The sequence below is a fragment of the Pipistrellus hanaki genome, assembly GCF_964339955.1.
Source record: "Pipistrellus hanaki genome assembly, chromosome: 2".
NCBI classification, from domain to species: domain Eukaryota; kingdom Metazoa; phylum Chordata; class Mammalia; order Chiroptera; family Vespertilionidae; genus Pipistrellus; species Pipistrellus hanaki.
The window spans coordinates 40,706,896-40,724,778 of record NC_140504.1 but is presented as its reverse complement, the minus strand read 5'-3'; the positions used below and the strand labels follow the sequence as shown (position 1 = coordinate 40,724,778).

General features: G+C 44.7%; 2 protein-coding genes across 8 annotated transcripts in view; both read left to right on the top strand.

Annotated features, from left to right (window-relative positions):
• LOC311616480 (uncharacterized protein) overlaps positions 1–17,883 on the top strand; it is a 360,599-nt gene that overhangs the window by 210,281 nt on the left and 132,435 nt on the right. The gene's annotated exons all lie outside the window — the stretch shown is intronic.
• The window catches only part of DGKG (diacylglycerol kinase gamma), a 197,368-nt gene that overhangs the window by 62,525 nt on the left and 116,960 nt on the right, over positions 1–17,883 (top strand). For 5 of the 7 annotated variants that reach the window (XM_084871805.1, XM_084871807.1, XM_084871803.1 and 2 more), the window contains 7 exons: positions 2,452–2,501; positions 5,828–5,902; positions 6,551–6,673; positions 10,911–11,028; positions 12,910–12,998; positions 15,817–15,933; positions 17,011–17,103. In XM_084871805.1, the coding sequence (XP_084727931.1) occupies positions 2,452–2,501; positions 5,828–5,902; positions 6,551–6,673; positions 10,911–11,028; positions 12,910–12,998; positions 15,817–15,933; positions 17,011–17,103 (665 nt within the window). The remainder of the gene's footprint in view (positions 1–2,451; positions 2,502–5,827; positions 5,903–6,550; positions 6,674–10,910; positions 11,029–12,909; positions 12,999–15,816; positions 15,934–17,010; positions 17,104–17,883) is intronic. The other 2 variants (XM_084871804.1, XM_084871806.1) reach the window with 2 other exon arrangements.

Genomic DNA, 17,883 nt, shown 5'->3' with positions numbered 1-17,883 from the left:
CTAGTTCATTAAGGGAGTTGAGCTAGGCCAGGTTTCATGCTACTACTAAAGTTGGTTTCGAAGATGTTCAGGAGGAAAATGACAGATGTTCAGAAAGGAAAGCCCAGAGTGTCTGACCTTTTGCTCATGACTCACTCCAGGGGTGGTCTCACTGGCCCCTGAGAGCCTCCAGGAAAACTTTTTAAAACAGGTAGTGATAGGAACTTGTTTAAAAATATATGATATTGTTTTGGTTTCTCTTAGGACCTTAACAGGCATAAGGGGAAAACATACACATTATAGCAAAGTCAAAATTCCAGCAATTAGTTCTAGCCAGTGTGGCACCAGCCCATGTACCAAAGGGTCACAGGTTCAATTCTCAGTCAGGGCACATACATAGATTGCAGGTTTGGTCCCGGATCTGGGCACATATTGGGGGGGAGGGATCAATGTTTCTCTCTCACATGAGTGTTTTTTTCTCTCTCCCTCACCCTTCCTCCCTCTCTAAGAATCAGTGAAAAAGCATATCCTTACATTAGGGTTTAAAAAAAAAAAATCCAGCAATTAACAAGACTAGTCAACAAACTTAAACATTAGCAAGGAAAAATCTTACAAAGGTTAAACCTTGTCAAGAACAAAATGAAACAGTTTGCTCATTAGCTGATCTTAAAATCAACTCTGGTAGGTTTGTGGTTTTAACGGTTGCAAGTCTTAAGCACTAATTTGGAAACAAATGTCGCAGCTTTCTCTTTCTTCTGGCCAATCTTAAAAGTGAAATGTCAAATTATTTTCACCATCCAGCGGATTTTGAGTCTCAGGCATTATATTGTTCATAACTACCAAACAGGATGTGGCAGATGCTTCCGATTAGTGGCTCTAAGACTCAGTCTTGTGCTTCCAATAAAAAGAAATTGCGTATTAAAAAAATTTACTAGAGAAAATTTCAAACATAGATAAAAGTAGAGAGCACAATGAACTTAAATGTTCCTGTCAGCCACCTTCAACATTTACCAGTTTATTGTCAATTAGGGTTTATTTATACCTCCCATTTATTCCCTCTGTCTCAGATTATTTTGAAACAAATTCCAGACCTTACCTAATTTAATCTGTAAATATTTCAGTATGTACCTCTAAATTTTAGAGTCTAAAATATGAGTTTTTCTTATATATAACCACAATGTCATTACCACATCTAAAGACAATAATTCCTTACTGTTACCAAATATTCAGCCAGCATTCACATTTCCTCAATTATCTTGTGTATTTTACCTGAGTCAGGATCTATAATAGATAAGGTCCATACACTGCCATTGATCATTATGTGTCCTCAATTTCTTTTAATCTTTTGCTTATTTTTTTTCCTTGCACTTTTCTGTTGCAGAAACTTGGTTGTTTGTCCTGTAAGCTTTTCTATCTCTCTTTTTTTTTTTTAATTAAACCAAATCAATTCAAATTCTCCTTTGGCCCTAGCTGGTTTGGCTAAGTGGATAGAGCGTCGGCCTGCAGACTAAGGGTCCCAGGTTCAATTCGGGTCAAGGTCACATGCCTGGATTGCAAACTTGATCCCTAGTAGGGAGTGTGCTGGAGGCAGCCAATCAATGATTCTCTCTCACCATTGATGTTTCTATCTCTCTCTCCCTCTCCCTTCTTCTCTAAAATCAATATAAAAAAAATTTTTTAAATTCTCCCTTGATTTAAATAATTAAAAACGGGTTACGTCTTTCTTTTTAACAACCGAACATGTATCCCACCTATCAATAAAAAAGTAACACAATAATACCAATAACTCTCATCATTGAACACTTTTTATTTGCTGAGCACTTTAAGTGCATTATCTCACTTTAACCTCTTATTGGCCCTAGAAGGTCTAGATAATTATCCTCATTTTACATGTAAGAAAGCACAGAATGGTTAAATGACTTGTCCAAGGCCAGGCTGCTAAAAGATAGGATGCTTACTCACACTTTCTGCTTCTACTCTTCATGCACAGTAGGACCAGAAGAGCTCCGTGTTAGAGTTACCTCTCCAGGGTCTGGGAGCAACATAGTGGGAGGTCTGTCCTTCTTTACATCATTCAACCATCTGTCTGGCAAGTCAGCCTTATATGCTAAGCGCCTCTAACTATACCTCTGGTACCCCAGTCCCATCATCATCTGGGCATTTGCTCTGAGTTGTGTTCCAGAGATGCTGAAAGGTTTGAATGCCCTACGGGGACTCACACTCATGACCTGGATCTTGGCTACAGAGTTATTGCTTAGGCAGTCCCAGAAGCCCGGTGGCTTGGTCATCCTCCCTCTCTCCTCTTCCTTGTAAGGAAATCAGATTCTGTTACTTTGGAGGGTGGGTGAGCTGGCTGCAACAGCCTTTGCCTGAGTGGTGGTCAGAACTGATCTAAAAACTAGCAGCAACAGAACCTGAGCCATCTCTGGTGCCTGGAGGATGCCTCAAGCCTCTTCTCTGTGTTTCTTGCAGTCATGTTTCGTCTCTATGATTCGGATGAGAATGGTCTCCTAGATCAAGCGGTAAGCTCTCAAAATATCTTTCCAAGAAAGGCTAGGGGGAGAAGGGAACAACAGGTGGAGAAAGAGTCCGGAACTCTTTATAGGAGTTCTGTCTTTATAAGAATAGCTATGTCTCAATAATGGGCTGCAAATATGAGTAGAATCCCAACCTTCTTTTTCCAAAGAGCCAGAACTCCAACTTGCCATTTCATTCCAGAAACCCAGGATTATAAAATCTTAGAATGGGGAGGTGCTTTATTATCTTATCTAGTTTAATTCCCTAATGGGTTCAGAACTTCTCCCTGCAATTCCCTGCTGGAGTCTAGGAGCCGAGGAGAGGAGGTAGGAAAGGCAGCAAGACCAGGGCAAGAGGGCAGGGGGAAGCAGGTAACTGCTGGTGTGCTTCTGCATCACCATCACATCCTCTCATTCCCTGGACTCTAGGAGTCTCATTCGTCTGCTCGGAGCACATGATCCTATTTCCATGTACCTGAGAAACTCTGAGGTCCGTCTCCCCAACTCTTTTGCACAATTCCCTCAGGAATAGACAGGGATAGGTCAGTGATCATGAAGTGAGAGGAAGGATAAAAAAGAAAGAAGGCAGAGAGAGAGGGGAGATAGCAAATAGAGTCAGGCAGGCCTTGTCTTCATGACTGGCAATGTGAAAGGTGAAACTCCTTCATGAAAAGCTCTGAGGTTGAGGTGCATGAGACTGGGTTCGAACAGAGGGAAGAAGAAAGGGAACAAATTCACTAAACAAATTCACTAAGTCATCCCAATTTCTTCCAAATTCCAGGGTGTCTTTGTGGGAGCCCTATGGCCATATTGCAATGCTGTGATTTATGTCATGTGAGGGAACATGCATGTATTAACTATCTACTATGTGCCAGACACTGTTCTAAATACTGTGTATATATCAGTGATCCAATTGACAAAAAAAAAACAAAAAAAAAACCTATGCCCTTATGAAACTTTCATTTTAGTGTAAACTCACACACTGAGAAACATAGTAAAATGTGTCCTAGGAGAAAAAATAAAAGAGAAAAAGTGTTGGAGGGAGCTGCTGTTTTAGCTGGATGAGCTAAGGAAGGTCTCCCTGAGGAGGGGATGTCTGAACAGAGACTTGAAGAAAGTGAGGGACTATAAGTCCTAAGTCTAGAGGAAGTACACCTAAGTCTAGAGGAAGTACCTTCCAGGAGAGGGAACAGAGAGTACAAAAGTCCCGAGGAGTGCCTGGAATGTTAGCAGATTAGGTAAGAGCCCAGAGTGACTGTAGCAGATTGAATGAATAGGAAAAGTCAGAGTGAGTAAGCAATAAGAGATGAGATCAGAGAAGAAATGGGATAAGAGTAGAGGAAGTTTGCAAAGCTTTTAGGTGATTGAAAGGGTTTACTTTTAACTCTGGATAAATGGAGAACCATTGGGTATTTCACACAGAGGAGTGATGTGATTGATTTGGGTTATAACAGGATCACTAGCTCCTGTGTTGTCTAGACTATAGGGGCGCAAGTGGGGATACCAGGTGGGAAGTTATTGAAATCAGCGAGACAAGAAAGGATGGTAACTTGTACCAGGGTAGAAGCATTGCAGGTAGTAAGAAGTGGTTAGATTTCAAATGTATTTGGAGAATAACATCAGTGGACTGAAGCAGTCTCCAAAGTGTTACCTAATTCAACTTCCCACTGAGAATCCCTGGCAGCTGGGCGCCCACTCTCTTTGTGATCATTCCCAGTGCTGGAGAGTTCAACCACTGCCTTAACACAGCCAACTACATCACCGAGGGTGACTCAGAGAGGGCTTCCTTCCTACATAAAAGGCACCGCTGATGTGCCGGAGAAGTTTTACCATGAAACACCTCTCCCTTTCCCAACCCAGCAGTGAAGCCAAAATAAGCCAGCCCTCAACAAATCCTTCCCGATACCTATTGGCTTGCTGCTGGCCTCTGTAGCTGACCAGGACAGCTGATCAGTGGATATTGAATCTATAGAATCAGCCTTCATGTATTTGAAGGTACTATCACATCTCCTGTAAAGTGTCCCCCAGGCTCAGATTTCCCCATCCTCATACTTTCTCAGACGCAGACTTAAACATGCACTCTGGCCAAACTCTGGTTTGTCAATGCCATTTTAAAAACACGGCATAGAACCAACCTCCTCCTCCCCCCATGACTCATTAATCATCCACAGGTGGTTTAACCAGGGTAGACATCAGATGAGCCAGTTCTTCCTGGAAATGCCCACCCATTGACACAGCTCAAGGCTGAGTTTAATTCTCATTTCTGAGTCACATTGTTTACTGGTTAAATTTTAGTCCCAGCTGGATTCACAAGCTCTTTCCCTTGGAAACTTCTGTAGAACCCTGTCCTCAACTTCCTGCCTACTTCCTCTGCCCCCCCATCTACCACCTCATCTGCAGTTTTGCAATGAATTATTATTTTTTTTAATTTAAATGAAATACAATTTTTAAACTTCCTGTTGCTTTTTTGCTTGCTTGGTTTGAGCCAGCATTCTACCTGGTGGAGGTAACACTAGTGAACCTTGCTTCAGTTCACTCATGTCTCCCCACATTGATCTCACCATTAACATCTTAGATTGTGCCCAAGAGATGCAAATGCCTCTTTGGTCTAGTGTATTTCAGAGGGCCTCTGGGTGCCCTGATTCCTTAGCATACAACAATTATGTGAGGTTTTAGATTGAGCCTGGCCTAAGTAGCAAGTGAAAAGCTCACTCACCAGCCCATTAACCCCTCATAAATTTCCTGTCCACAGAGTCCTGGGTTCAGGGCTGGTCATGACACAAAGAAAATAGAGGAGAAGCCAAAAGGATCTAAATCATAGTATCTGAACTAAGGCCCACACAGAGACCCTACATCCACCTGACACTGACTTCTGAGGGGTATAGGTAGATCCAAAGTCAGTAAAGCTGTGGGAATGAGGAGTGACTAAAGAGCGAAGAGAGAACTGCTTTGGTTTGTAAGCATGTGAGAGAGTTGAGATCCCAAAGAAGGAGAAAACAGAAGTGCTTCCTATGATCTCTAAGTCAAAGCCAAGACTAGGGGAAGAAAGGTGAGTCCACATGGGTCCAAGAAGGGCAGTGTCCAGGGAGCTTTCAGTATACCTCTGGCCTAGCTGTCTTCTGTGCTTCTTGTGAGCATCTATTCTCCACTGAGCTTTGTGGTCAAGCCAGAATAAAGAGCAGAAACAAGTAGTGAGCTCCCTGTGGAATGCCAGGATACTACACCAGCTGCTTCCCATGTTCTGTCCTGCCCACCTTCCCACATGTTTTGATGTTGAGCCTTGCTCTTGAAAACACATCTTCAGTTGGTTTCTCGCCTTGATGTTTTTCTAGGAGATGGATCGTATTGTCAACCAGATGCTGCACATTGCTCAGTATCTTGAGTGGGATCCCACGGAGCTAAGGCCTGTGAGTTTCTGGAAACATGGGGTGACTTCTGAGAGAAAAGCAGGATACCCTCAGGATAAAAATGGGCAGGATCTCCCAGATTCATCCTGCTACAGGCAGCTTCTCGGGGGTCCTACATCTTGATCTCCCACTTTGCTGATAGGAAAAACTATAGGCAACAGGGGAAAATGTAGATATAATTCAAATAATAATTATCTCTGACCTTTTCCCTCAGAGCTAAATTTTTATAATAAGAGCTGGTAGACCAAAAAATTTAGAACTTGAATGAATTTTAAAAATTTTCCTTCATCACCAGGCAATACTAATTTTTTATATAAATGTACATTCTATATACCTTTTCTCTAGTCCCCACTACAGTACTGCATACATAGCAATATTATTTCCATTCCACAGAGGAGCAAAGCAGAACCCAGAGAGTCGGGGTGGCTGGCTTGCCCAAGGCTGCCCAGTCAGGTCAGGCAGACCAGGGCTTGGATCTCTGCTTTCCTCACCCCCATTTGCTCCCTCCATGCTCTACTCACTGTGAACCAGAGTAAAAGGGGGCAAATCACAAGCCAGACAATGCAGAACAAAAGAGAAATAAGGGGGCAGTGGGGGCAGAGAAGTCAAGGATGAAAATGGACAATTGCTGCTCTGTGGATTCTGCAGATATTGAAGGAGATGTTGCAAGGGATGGACTACGACCGGGACGGCTTTGTGTCTCTACAGGAATGGGTCCACGGAGGGATGACCACCATCCCATTGCTGGTCCTCCTGGGCATGGACGACTCTGTAAGTCAGCAAGCCTGAGTTCAGATCTCTTGCCTTTCAGGAACATCAAGCTCTATGTGGAAGTTCATATCTACATGTCACCTTGGCTTCTGCCCCAAAGGACAAACCCTATGCTCTAGGCCAGCCTCAAAGACCTCTCTTTTACCTATTAGTGACTGAAATATATTCATTCATTTGACAGCATGTACTAATTATTAGTAAAGATATTGTTCTGAGCTCTGTGAAGGGACTCATATATTCACCCACCAGAAGGTTATATTCAACCAATCTAAGAGCAAAACAAAATTCAAGGAAGAATTCCATCTTTTCCACAATTAGGTTGAAAAGTGCTATGAGAGTTGGGGAAGGAGGGAAGAGAAGGAGAAATGTAAGGAAAAAATACTGATCTATTGTGAGGCAGAGGGTGATCAAAACAACCAGATAAGGTAGGTATCTCCCTCCCTCCACCCCCACTCTTTATACAAATGGAAAGCTGAAATTATTAGCCTAAGGAGCGAAGAGAGAAGTCTGAATGTATTTGTATTTGACTCCAAAGATACTTCACTTTCTAAGGACCCAGACTTAGGAATGAGACCTGTGGGAAGAAATATCAGAGGATATTTGCCCTGGTCCTGAAGGATGTGTGGGATTTTGATATCCTGCTGTTGAGATAATAGTCAGTGGAAAGACCTAAGAGGATGTTTGATGTGTTTCCAACGGATGGATATGATTTGGTGGTAAAAAATGATACAGGAGAGAGTTTGTGGCCAAGAAAATAGCTTGATCAAAGACCCAAATGAAAGGATGTTCATGTTTTAGAAAAACCTCCCCGCTACATCAGAGTAGAGAATACATGTAGAGGCTTCATGCAAAATTATTGGTTATATATCCCTGACCTGACCTAGTGAGTCACTGCATTTTCTGCTTATTTACCAATTGAAAGTAACTTTCATGCACAAGCTAAAAGTAAAATTGTACCTTTGAAGCATTTGCCAGGACAATCACATAGGATGTGTGACAGTACCGCTTTGAAAGTCTGAAGTGTCATACAGAGGAACAGAACAGGAAACTTTCAGCTGGGTGAGCCTCCAATTGCTGTGGTTGCCTGTAATGTCTCCATCTGACAATTCTGCAACTCAGGACTGAAGCTGGGCCTTCATTTCCAATACGCAAGAGCTAGGAATCCTGCAATCATGTTCTGGCATGTGCAGCTCTATCCAAGGGCTACGCAGAAATTCAGGAATGAGGATCTGTACAACTGTCTTTCTATTCCTTAGAAAGTCAGTGCTGGAGAAGACCTTGGTGTTCCTTGATCTGTCCCCTTCACTTTTCAAACTGAGGGCCCGAGAACACACAGCTAGTTACTACCAGGGGCCATCCTCCATATTCAGAAACAGCAGACCTCTCGTCCAAGGATCCCTTACCAAGAACGTATTAAGTACAAGAACCTATGTGTTCCCTAACCAGTTTGGCTCAGTGGATAGAGCGTTGGCCTGCGGACTCAAGGGTCCCAGGTTCGATTCCAGTCAAGGGCATATACCTTGGTTGTGGGCACATACCCAGTGGGGAGTGTGCAAGAGGCAGCTGATAGATGTTTCTCTCTCATTGATGTTTCTAACTCTCTCTCCTTCTCCCTTCCTCCCTGTTAAAAAAATCAATAAAATATATTAGGGGAAGAAAAAAAAAAGAACCTATGTGAGCTAGGACTGGGAGGAGGGGCACTCAGATAAGTAAGATAAACTTCCTGCTATCAATACTCAAGATCATACCTGAGTAGAATGGAAGATCTGCTTCAGTGCTGGTTTAACATACCTGAGTGTTTAGTTTCTTGGGTGTTAACATAACATTGTTTTTTCACTAAATATGGAAATAGAGATGGGGCATTTTAATCATAAGAAACCAACATTCCCCCCCCCCCCCCCCTAGTTTGGGCTTACTGACTCTAAAGTGCCGCCAGCTCTTCACATGGAGGGGACCCACTGTTTTATGGCTTTAGGAGGGAGGTACAGGCCATTTTCTCTCCTGTCTCTTCCCAAAGCCAAGTCAGCTTTATAGAAAACCAACTATATATCAAGAAAGTGGCAAGCAAAGAACAAATGTAAATTTGGCTTTTATTAATCAAAAGTGTTATGCACTTATTTTTAAATACATACTAAATTGTACTTTTCTACATTTAATATTAGGGGTTCAGAGAAAGCATTCCTAAATGTCTTAAAAGTCACATTGCTTATTTGGCTTTTTCAAAACTCACAAAGGGCCCCTGATAAGTCTGGGGATCTCTGAATGCAATATGTGCAAAGCAGTCTGTCTCCGTGAGATTGCAGCAGCGGCAATAAGCCTGGCATGCAAGAGGAGTTACTCCCACATCCTGCAGCCGCCACTGTGCCGACATGAAAGCGCCACATGATGGCGCTGTAGCCCACGCGGAAAAATTCCTTTGCTCTCTAAGCCATGGTCCCTCTGCTTCTTACTGCAACTATATGAAGACAGTACCTGATTTAGCTAATGAAGGTATTTCCAAGATAAAAATGATAGTCCTTTGGGTCTGCTGAGCTGTAGTTTCCTTTCATAAAGAAGGAGGACAGGCTCTGATGCCAGTAAGAGCCCCAATTTGACTACTGATTCAATCACGTATTATTTGTGTGGTCTTGGGATATGTATGTAACTTCTCTGAGTCTCCATTTCATCATTTCCAGAACAGGCATAAACCTACCTCCTTACACATAAGAAAGCACTTTACTTATCTTTGTGTCCCTTACTGTCCAGCACAGAGTAGGAACTTGATAAGTTTTGGTTATCAGACACTGGATTAGAAGCTTTACTTACAGAAACCGTTAGGCTGTAATTCTATAGAGTCTGGTCTTGGAAGAAGCAGGGTGTTGAGGTGATGAGGAGAAATGAGACCCGCACTTGGAAACCCATACAGGCTCTTCTAGAGACCATTAGCAGAAGACGTGGTGTAGAAATGGATCTGATTGCCGTGACCAGTGCAAACCAGAGGGGCCCAAAAGTAAGAGCTGGGTTTGAGTCCCGCATGCTGGATTCTGTGTACCTGACAGTCAGTTCTCACTACCTTCCTAGGGTGCTTTTTACTAACCTACACACCACCCTAAGAATGATGCTCTTTTGATGGAGCCTATACAAAATGTTCGGGGTCAGATGCGTGGAGGGATGTCCCTGAAGCCACAGCCACCAGCAAGGCTGTGCTATCAGGGGCCAGAAGGCAGGAGCTTTGGTGTCCAGGGAAGGTGTGTGATTGTGTGATGCTTGGCTTATCTAGCAGGTCAGGATGAATTCGCTTCTGAGACAAGTCTGACTATCTCTTAACTATTTTTTCTGTGTCTGGAAAGTTGATGAGAGGGTGCATTGTTTTTACTAAACTACTTTTTTCTGATTATAAAACTATTACTTGCCAATTGTAGAAATTTTGGGAAACATAAAAGAAAATTAAAAATTAGAGAATAAAATTAATTCATACTGCTTCCAGCTATAACGAACCTGTTAATGGTTTGGTGACATTTTTCCCTACCAGAGATCTTACTACATAAAGCTGAGATGATAATGGGTCCTCAAATTTACATCCTGCTTTTTTCACTTTGGAGGACATTCCCATGCCATCAGTCATTCTTATAAATATCTTTGTGATGGCCACGTAACCTTTAATCACATGTCTCTACCACAACTAACCTTTTGGTAACTTTGATACCTTTAGGATATTTCCAGTTTTGCATTATTTTAAATAAATAATGCTGAGTTAAACATGTGACAGAGCACAAAAATGCTCATCTTTCCTTCAAAAATGATATTTTAGAAGTGAATCCAAGAAAGAAAATTTGTAAGTCAACAGTTATAAACATTATAGGATCACAGATAGATGGATAGATAGGAAGGGAGAGAGAGAGAGAGAGAGAGAGAGAGAGAGAGAGAGAGAGAGAGAGAGAGAGATAGTTTGTTTGGATTTACACTTCCACCAGCCAAGTAGAAGAGGGCTTGTGTTATCCCCCACACACATACTCCTGCTGAGATATTCTTAATTTTTAATGCTTGCTAATTTTAGAAAACACACACAGAGACAAGAACTTAGTTTTGATTTCCACTTTTAAGAGTCTTTATGTCAGTAAAATAAATGTATATCTTGTCTTCCAAATATGAGAAGAGAGTCTTTTGAGAAGTAAGAAGATATAACAGGAGACAGGCTCAGGCTTCAGCTAGCTTAGGGCTGCCTGCTCCGAGTCCCATTCCTTCTCTATCCCCACAGGGCTCCAAGGGGGATGGCAGGCACGCCTGGACCATGAAGCATTTCAAGAAACCAACCTACTGCAACTTCTGCCACGTCATGCTGATGGGCGTGAGGAAGCAAGGACTGTGCTGCACATGTGAGTAAACATCCTTCAGACCTCCTTCCCCAGGAACTGTCTTGCTCTGCATGTAGTTGAGCCATTCCAGAAAAAGTCTATGTATTTCTGCTTCCTAGCTAAAGGGACCTCCCATATTGTTCCACAGCAGGGGATGAATCAAGACCTCCATGTCCTATTTTTGTGCTATTCAAGTAAAATGGATAAGTAATGTCCCATTGTTGGAGTCCCATCATGGGCCACAGGTCCCCCTGCTCCCCGAAAGAAAGTGTTTAAGGCTCACATATAATTAAAAAGCATCTCAAACTAATTTCATTTGGGTGGTCAGAAGAACCTGGGTGTGTGTTGTTTTTATTATTATTATTATTATTATTAATAAGCAATATAAAAATGTATTTGTAAATGCAGTGGAAATGAAAACTATCCATTTGTTTCACTTTATAATCCTTAATAAGTCAAATAGGAGAAGAGAAAAAACTAGGGAAGAGAAAAAAGTAGGAAGGGAGAGTGAGAAGGAGACAGAAGAAAGAGATGGAGGGAAGGAAGACAGAGGGGTGATGTTAGTTAGAAAGGGGGTGATTCAGGGAGCAGGAGATTGGAGGGGCTGCCCTGAGAAGGCTTTGTGGGTCAGAGTATGTGGGTGCAGAGTTCTACAAATCACCTCACAATGCAGACAGGTCTGAACCCACTAGAGACTGGGGAGCTACTGCTGCAGGCAGCGCCCTTGGGTGCAGTCCAGGTCATTGGAGCAGATCTTCTAAACTTGTACACGTGAGCTAGGCAGCAGGTGACCTCGGCCACAAAAGTCATCTTGACAGAGTTGGGGCCAATGTCTACGAAGAGCATCAGCAGGTGTAAGAAGGGGTCTGCCAGTGTTCTCAGCACCCATTCAAATCCAGTCTCCCCACTTCTGAGAGACCCTGTCTCATTCCAATCAGGTTCCAGGACTGCAGGCCCCTGCTGATTGCATAGCAATCAGTGTAGTAACAGTAGTGGTGATAATAATTTGTGGAATAGATATTCTGACCCAGACACATGGTTGCTTTATACAAAGTATCTCATTTAATGAGATAGGTCCAGAGACATAGAAGCATGAAACAGACTGTGGAATCTCAGAGGGAAGGCAGAGGTGTGTGGGTGGGTGGGTGGGTGCGAAGAGATGAACAAAGAACTAGTATGCATATATGCATAATTCATGGATACAGACAATTGGGTGGTGAAGGCCAGGGATGAGGGGTAGGGGGGTGGCTAGATGGGGTCAATGGGGAGGGGGAAGAGGGACACATCTAATACCTTCAACTCTAAAAAATTTAATTTTAAGAAATGATTTTTAAAAACCACAAAGTATCTCATTTAATGCTGCAAAAGTCCTGTAAAGAGAAAGAGAGGCAATTTTATTCCCATTCTATAGAAAACCGTGAATTTTAGAGATGTGGAAAACTTACTCAAGGTTGTCACAAATGGCAGAGCCAGAGTTCAGAGCCACCTGTTTCAGTTAGGAAGCCCCCCTGGCCTTCGGCCCACCCGCAGCATCCCTGACACACAATACTGTGGCACTGGCATAACCAGGAGGATGACTCCTCCCCCACCCTTAAGTGAAAAGCACTTTTCCACGCGATCTTTTCTCCCCGAATTCACTGCCCAAGTGTGGCAGGGTGGCGAGTGCAGGAGCATGTCTGGGAGATAATCATGGACTCCCTTCTCAAAGAACAAGGGAAGACTGCTTTGAATTTCCATTAGGCCAGGCCAGCTCCATATGTCCGCTGCCCCTACTGGTCACCTATTCAGACTCAGGCCTTATCTGGGTGGGGAGGGGGGGGAGAGCGCGGTGGAGAGGGGCAGGGTAGCTGGACCTTTTCTACATGGTCACTCACGAGTACTTTCCTTACTTTTTTCCCCCAGACTGTAAATATACTGTCCACGAACGCTGTGTATCCAAAAACATTCCTGGGTGTGTCAAAACGTACTCAAGAACCAAAAGGGGCAGCGAGGTTGGTGACACCTATTGCCTTGTCCTACTGCATGCTGTGTCCCAGGCTACATGTCCATCACCAGGCTCCTGGGTGGGAAGAGGCTTTGGGAGCTTTGCCCAGTCCCTTCTCTGCCCCGAGGACCATCGTTAAACCATCTTGTTCATCCATCAATCCATTCAGCATCTCCCTGGTCCCCATCACGTGCCAGGCACTGTGCTAGGGGGTATGCGGCTTGTAAGGTGGCCTTCAGCCTACTGGAGAACTGTGCCATCTAGCGGGAGAGAGACAGGAGCGGAAGCAAAGCACGAGGTAGTGAGATGAACAGTAGCGATTGTGTGGGATATACAATTGAGGTTTCACAAGGAGATGGCATTTGAGTTGTACCTTGAACCTTGTACTTTGACTTCACAAGGCATTAAGGTGGGCAAGGCACCAGGCACATGGCTCATTCTGAGGACTGTGCCTGTTTGCCTGACTGGAACAGAGGATGCTTAAAGGGCAGTGTCAGGAGCTGTGCTCTGACAGTGAGATCCAGCCTGGGAAGGTCTGTGAGGCCAGCTGAGGAGTTGGGAAAGAGTTTTGTAAGGGGACATTGAGAAGCTTTGAGCTGGAAATCATTGGGTTTGCAAATTAGGTTAATTGCTCTGACCATGGTGCAGGAAAGAGATCTGAGGGAGAAAACGTCTTCAGCAGTTCAGGCAAGAGGCAGTGCTGCACCGAGGGCCCGACTTGGGTGGAGTCTGTATTCACCCGCTATGCTGATGTGTCCTCAGCAGCACAGTGGTGGCTGTGTCTTGCTGAGAGTCTCCGCCAGCCATGCCAGCTGAGAACTTTGACTGTCCAACTGGCTCACATAAAGAGAAGATGAAGAAAGAGTTTGAGAGATAATTTGGAGGTACCACCACTAGGACTTGGTGATGGAGAAAAGAGAAGAGGTCAAGAATGGCTCCAGGGTTTCTAACTTGGCTGTTATGGTGCCATTCATCAAATCTGGAAATGGACTCTTAAAATTAGCAGGAAAAGGGCACTCTTGGGTTCCGGCATGGAAGATTCCAATGATCTGAATCAGGAGATGCTTAGCAGGTGGGAGTGCTATCCCCACAGGACTCCAAGAGAGAAGGGTGCCTTCCAGGACACACATGCATGCCCCATGAGACACCGCATGGCCTCTCGTCTACTTCTGTATCACACGCATGCACACACCTTTCCATATGCATGCTTTCACCAGGACGCACGGTACACCTCCTGGGCTCAGGCCTAAGCCCGCACTCCGGCCACTTGCTACACACAGAGCAGAGAGAGGCCACTGAGGGGCCAGCAGGACACTATCTTCTGAATCTCCAGGGGCAATCCAAGTCCTTCACCATCTCTTCCAATCCCAGAAGAGGATGGAGAAGGCAATGTGGTGTTGGTAGACAACCATAGATTTGGAGTCAGAAGACCTGGCTATGAGGCTCTGCTTGACCACTTATCAGCCTTGGAACCTGGGGCCGGTCCTTAACTTATCCGATGGTTTGTTTTATTCTCCATGAAATGTAAATAATAAGAATCTCAGAGTAAATGCAATGTGACCATGGAGATGACAAATTGATTGGCAAACTGGATTCTTTATATCCTCAAATAAAAGTGGCATGTCTGTTAGAATAAGAATTTTACCAAAAAGCTTTGGAAGGAGGACTATTAACTTAATTGATAAGTAATTTAAAACTTTTATTTAATACAAACTTGGATGGTGTAATGCAAATATCCCATGTGTGTTTAGTAGTGTGTTTATAGCTGGCACTTCAGACTAGGTCCCTGTATACCCCCACAGTGCACATTCTCTTCCTTCTGTATCCAAAGTGCCCTTGTGGGCAATTTTGGGAAATTCTGTAGAATTCCTAGGGAAGACAACCGAGGGCTCAGGTCCGCAGCATTTGGTGTCATGGGTAACTTTGCTCTTACCCACACACATATACATATGTATTCCCATGGCTTCTAGGTTCCTGGGCTGCCCTCGTGCCATTTCCTGGCCAGGAAGCAAGTACAACCAGCTTTCCAGGAAACAGATGTGAAAGCCACTGGCTGCTGACCCACACTAAGTTCTCTGGACTTTTCCTCTAACTTCCTTCTAGCGTGCTTCTCAACCTTGACCGTACATTGTAATCGCAGAGGGTGCTTTAAACCCTATTAACAATGGTTCCCATCCCCAGAGACTCAAATTTAGTTGGTCTGCAGAGAGAACTGGGTATTAGAACTTATAGGAAGCTCCCCAAATGGTTCTGATGGGCTGCTGAGGCTGACAGGGAGTTACCCATTGGTGCTAGCTCATGAAAACGTAGAGGTGGGGCTTATTATGCCATTTTTACAGACTAGGGACCCGAGACTCAGAGAGGTCCAGGAACTGGCCCAAGGTCGTCCTGCTGCCAAATGGAAAATCAATGATTCCAACCAGTTCAGTCTGTGGCCCAGCCCTCCTTTTTCCCTGCATCACTCTGCCTTCCAGAAGAGGGCGCGCATGAGCACCTCACTCTGCAAGAAGTTCTGCAAGACAAACAGATGGATTGCCAGACGAGAGATGCTGCTCAGAGGCTTGACTGCCAGGGTAAATGAGCTATTCAAGACACAGGAAAAATGGTTTCCAACTGCCTCGATGAACAAAATGGTGGTTAGGCAGGGAGAGAGTGTGTCAACGTAGTGCAGCAAAGCCACCCAGCACCCAATCAGTGCATAAAGTGAACAGGAAACAACCCCTCTGCCCTCACCCCTCTGTGCACCTCCAGGCCCTTCTCCTCAGGCCCAGGCCCGGGGAGTGGTTCTGCAGCCTTCCCTGGCATCCTTCCCTTCCCTTCTGCAGGTGATGCAGCACGCGTGGGTGGAAGGGAACTCCTCGGTCAAGTGTGATCGGTGCCACAAAAGTATCAAGTGCTACCAGAGTGTCACCGCGTGGCACTGCGTGTGGTGCCGGAAGACGGTGGGTTTGGCGCCCAAGGCAGCCCTGCTTCTTTTCAGTTGTTGTTTTTTTTGCTCAAGCTGCAGCCCAGGGGCAGTGGACATCCTGCCAAAGAGCCTAAGCAGAGCCAGGGGGACATCTGGGGCACCCAGAGCCCCATTCAATGCCCTAACTCTAACAGTGCCCACTGAATCACAAGCTGCCCAGAGAGAGGACAACCCCCAGAACAAGGGGAGTGATGGCTGCTTAAGAAGAAGCTGGTCAATCTACTGTCTGTGTGGCTGGGCAGTTGTGACCATTAACTTCCTTCCCCTGAGTGTCACCTGGGGCCAGTGGCACCACCAGAGTTGGCGAGGAATTAGACACCAGAATTATGTTCCTCAAGGTGCCAGAGGAAGGTACACTCTGTTCAGCAGCCCCACTGCTGGGGCCAGAGGCCTGGACCTGCTGCCGTTAGCCACAGCCAATGTCCACTTCCTCTCTAGACACCCAGAACCTACCAAAGGTCACCCTGCTACCACAGCTAACTCAGGGCCATGTCTTGTCCCCTTGACCAAGGTCTTTGATCAGCCTCAAGAAGGACAGATCTCCAAATTAAATCACAGAACTCTTAAGATGCAGAGGTTGTGTCAAAGAGTCTATTTTCAGCCTGTCATGAGTCTGTTCAACAAGATCTCCTTCCTTCCGGTGTCTCAGAGTCTAGGGATCAAAAATCCAGGGGGGGGGGGGGCGCTGGAATCCACCTGGGGTGCCACCCTGAAGGGCCACAGATAGGCCTGCTCATGACTGTTTGCCCCAGCAGCTATGGGTAGCACTTTGTCTTCTTTATCAGCCTATGAAGATTTGGCAGCCCTGATTACAGACCACACACTCACACATGCCATACGTGCATACATGCCACATACACACACTGAAAACACACACAACACGCCATATACACATCACACACATACACACTCAGTTATACTGCCAAAGCCAGCAGTGCATCAGGATTTGGGGAGCACTAGACAGCTTGCCTCCCCAGTAAACTTCGAAACCCTCATATTTGAAATTTCCTCGATCTGTTTCACTCACTCTCATCTTCATTGTTTCCGCCAGTTTCACCGCAAATGTGAATTATCCACAGTATGTGATGGTGGGGAACTCAAAGACCACATCCTGCTGCCCACCTCGATCTGCCCCATCACTCAGGTAAGTGCTGCCACCCACCAGGGCTCTGATTCCCCACTCCCCTACCCTGCACACTTCACATGTGCAGCATTCAGATGTTCACCCCTCTCTGAGGGCTTCCTCAACAACTCATGGGTTTGTATTGTCAGCAAAAGTTTAAATGAGGTCATGCTGTGCCAACCAATTGTGAGGGGAAACTCCCCTGACTAAAGTGGTTCCTACTGCTGGCCCCCAGAATGCTCTGAAGTGGCCCATCCTGGAGAGCGCATTCATTCTGAGCACCTGGCAGGCAGGACACAGCTCAAGGGAGTCACTACCTGCACAGGCCAGGCCTCCCAGGTGTTCCTGCCAACCTCTGTCCTATATCCCGACATCTGCCCTGATGATTGCCCCTTGGGTGTCTCAGCCCTATTTGAAAATGGATACAGCAAAATTAAACTCCTTTTATCCCCAGCTGCAATTGTCTGTCTCCTGTGTTGAAGATTCCACTTTCAAACTAAGCACCAAACATCTTAGCTGTTCCTTTCCTTCTTAAAATTGTTGCCAAGTCCCCCCGATTTGTCATGTATCATCCTTGACCAGTTAGGGATGATATGTCTCTTAAAAAAAAAAAAAAAAAAAAAAAAAAAAAAAAAAAACCTGAAGGAAAACCATTTGACTGCATTTATCAAGTTGGAAATACAAAACTCCAAGACCCGATAAGTTCCCTCCTATATATTTACCTGAGAAATATGAGCATTTTTCTACCAAAATACATGTACAAAAATGTTTGTAGCAACTTTATTGATAACAGTGAAAAAA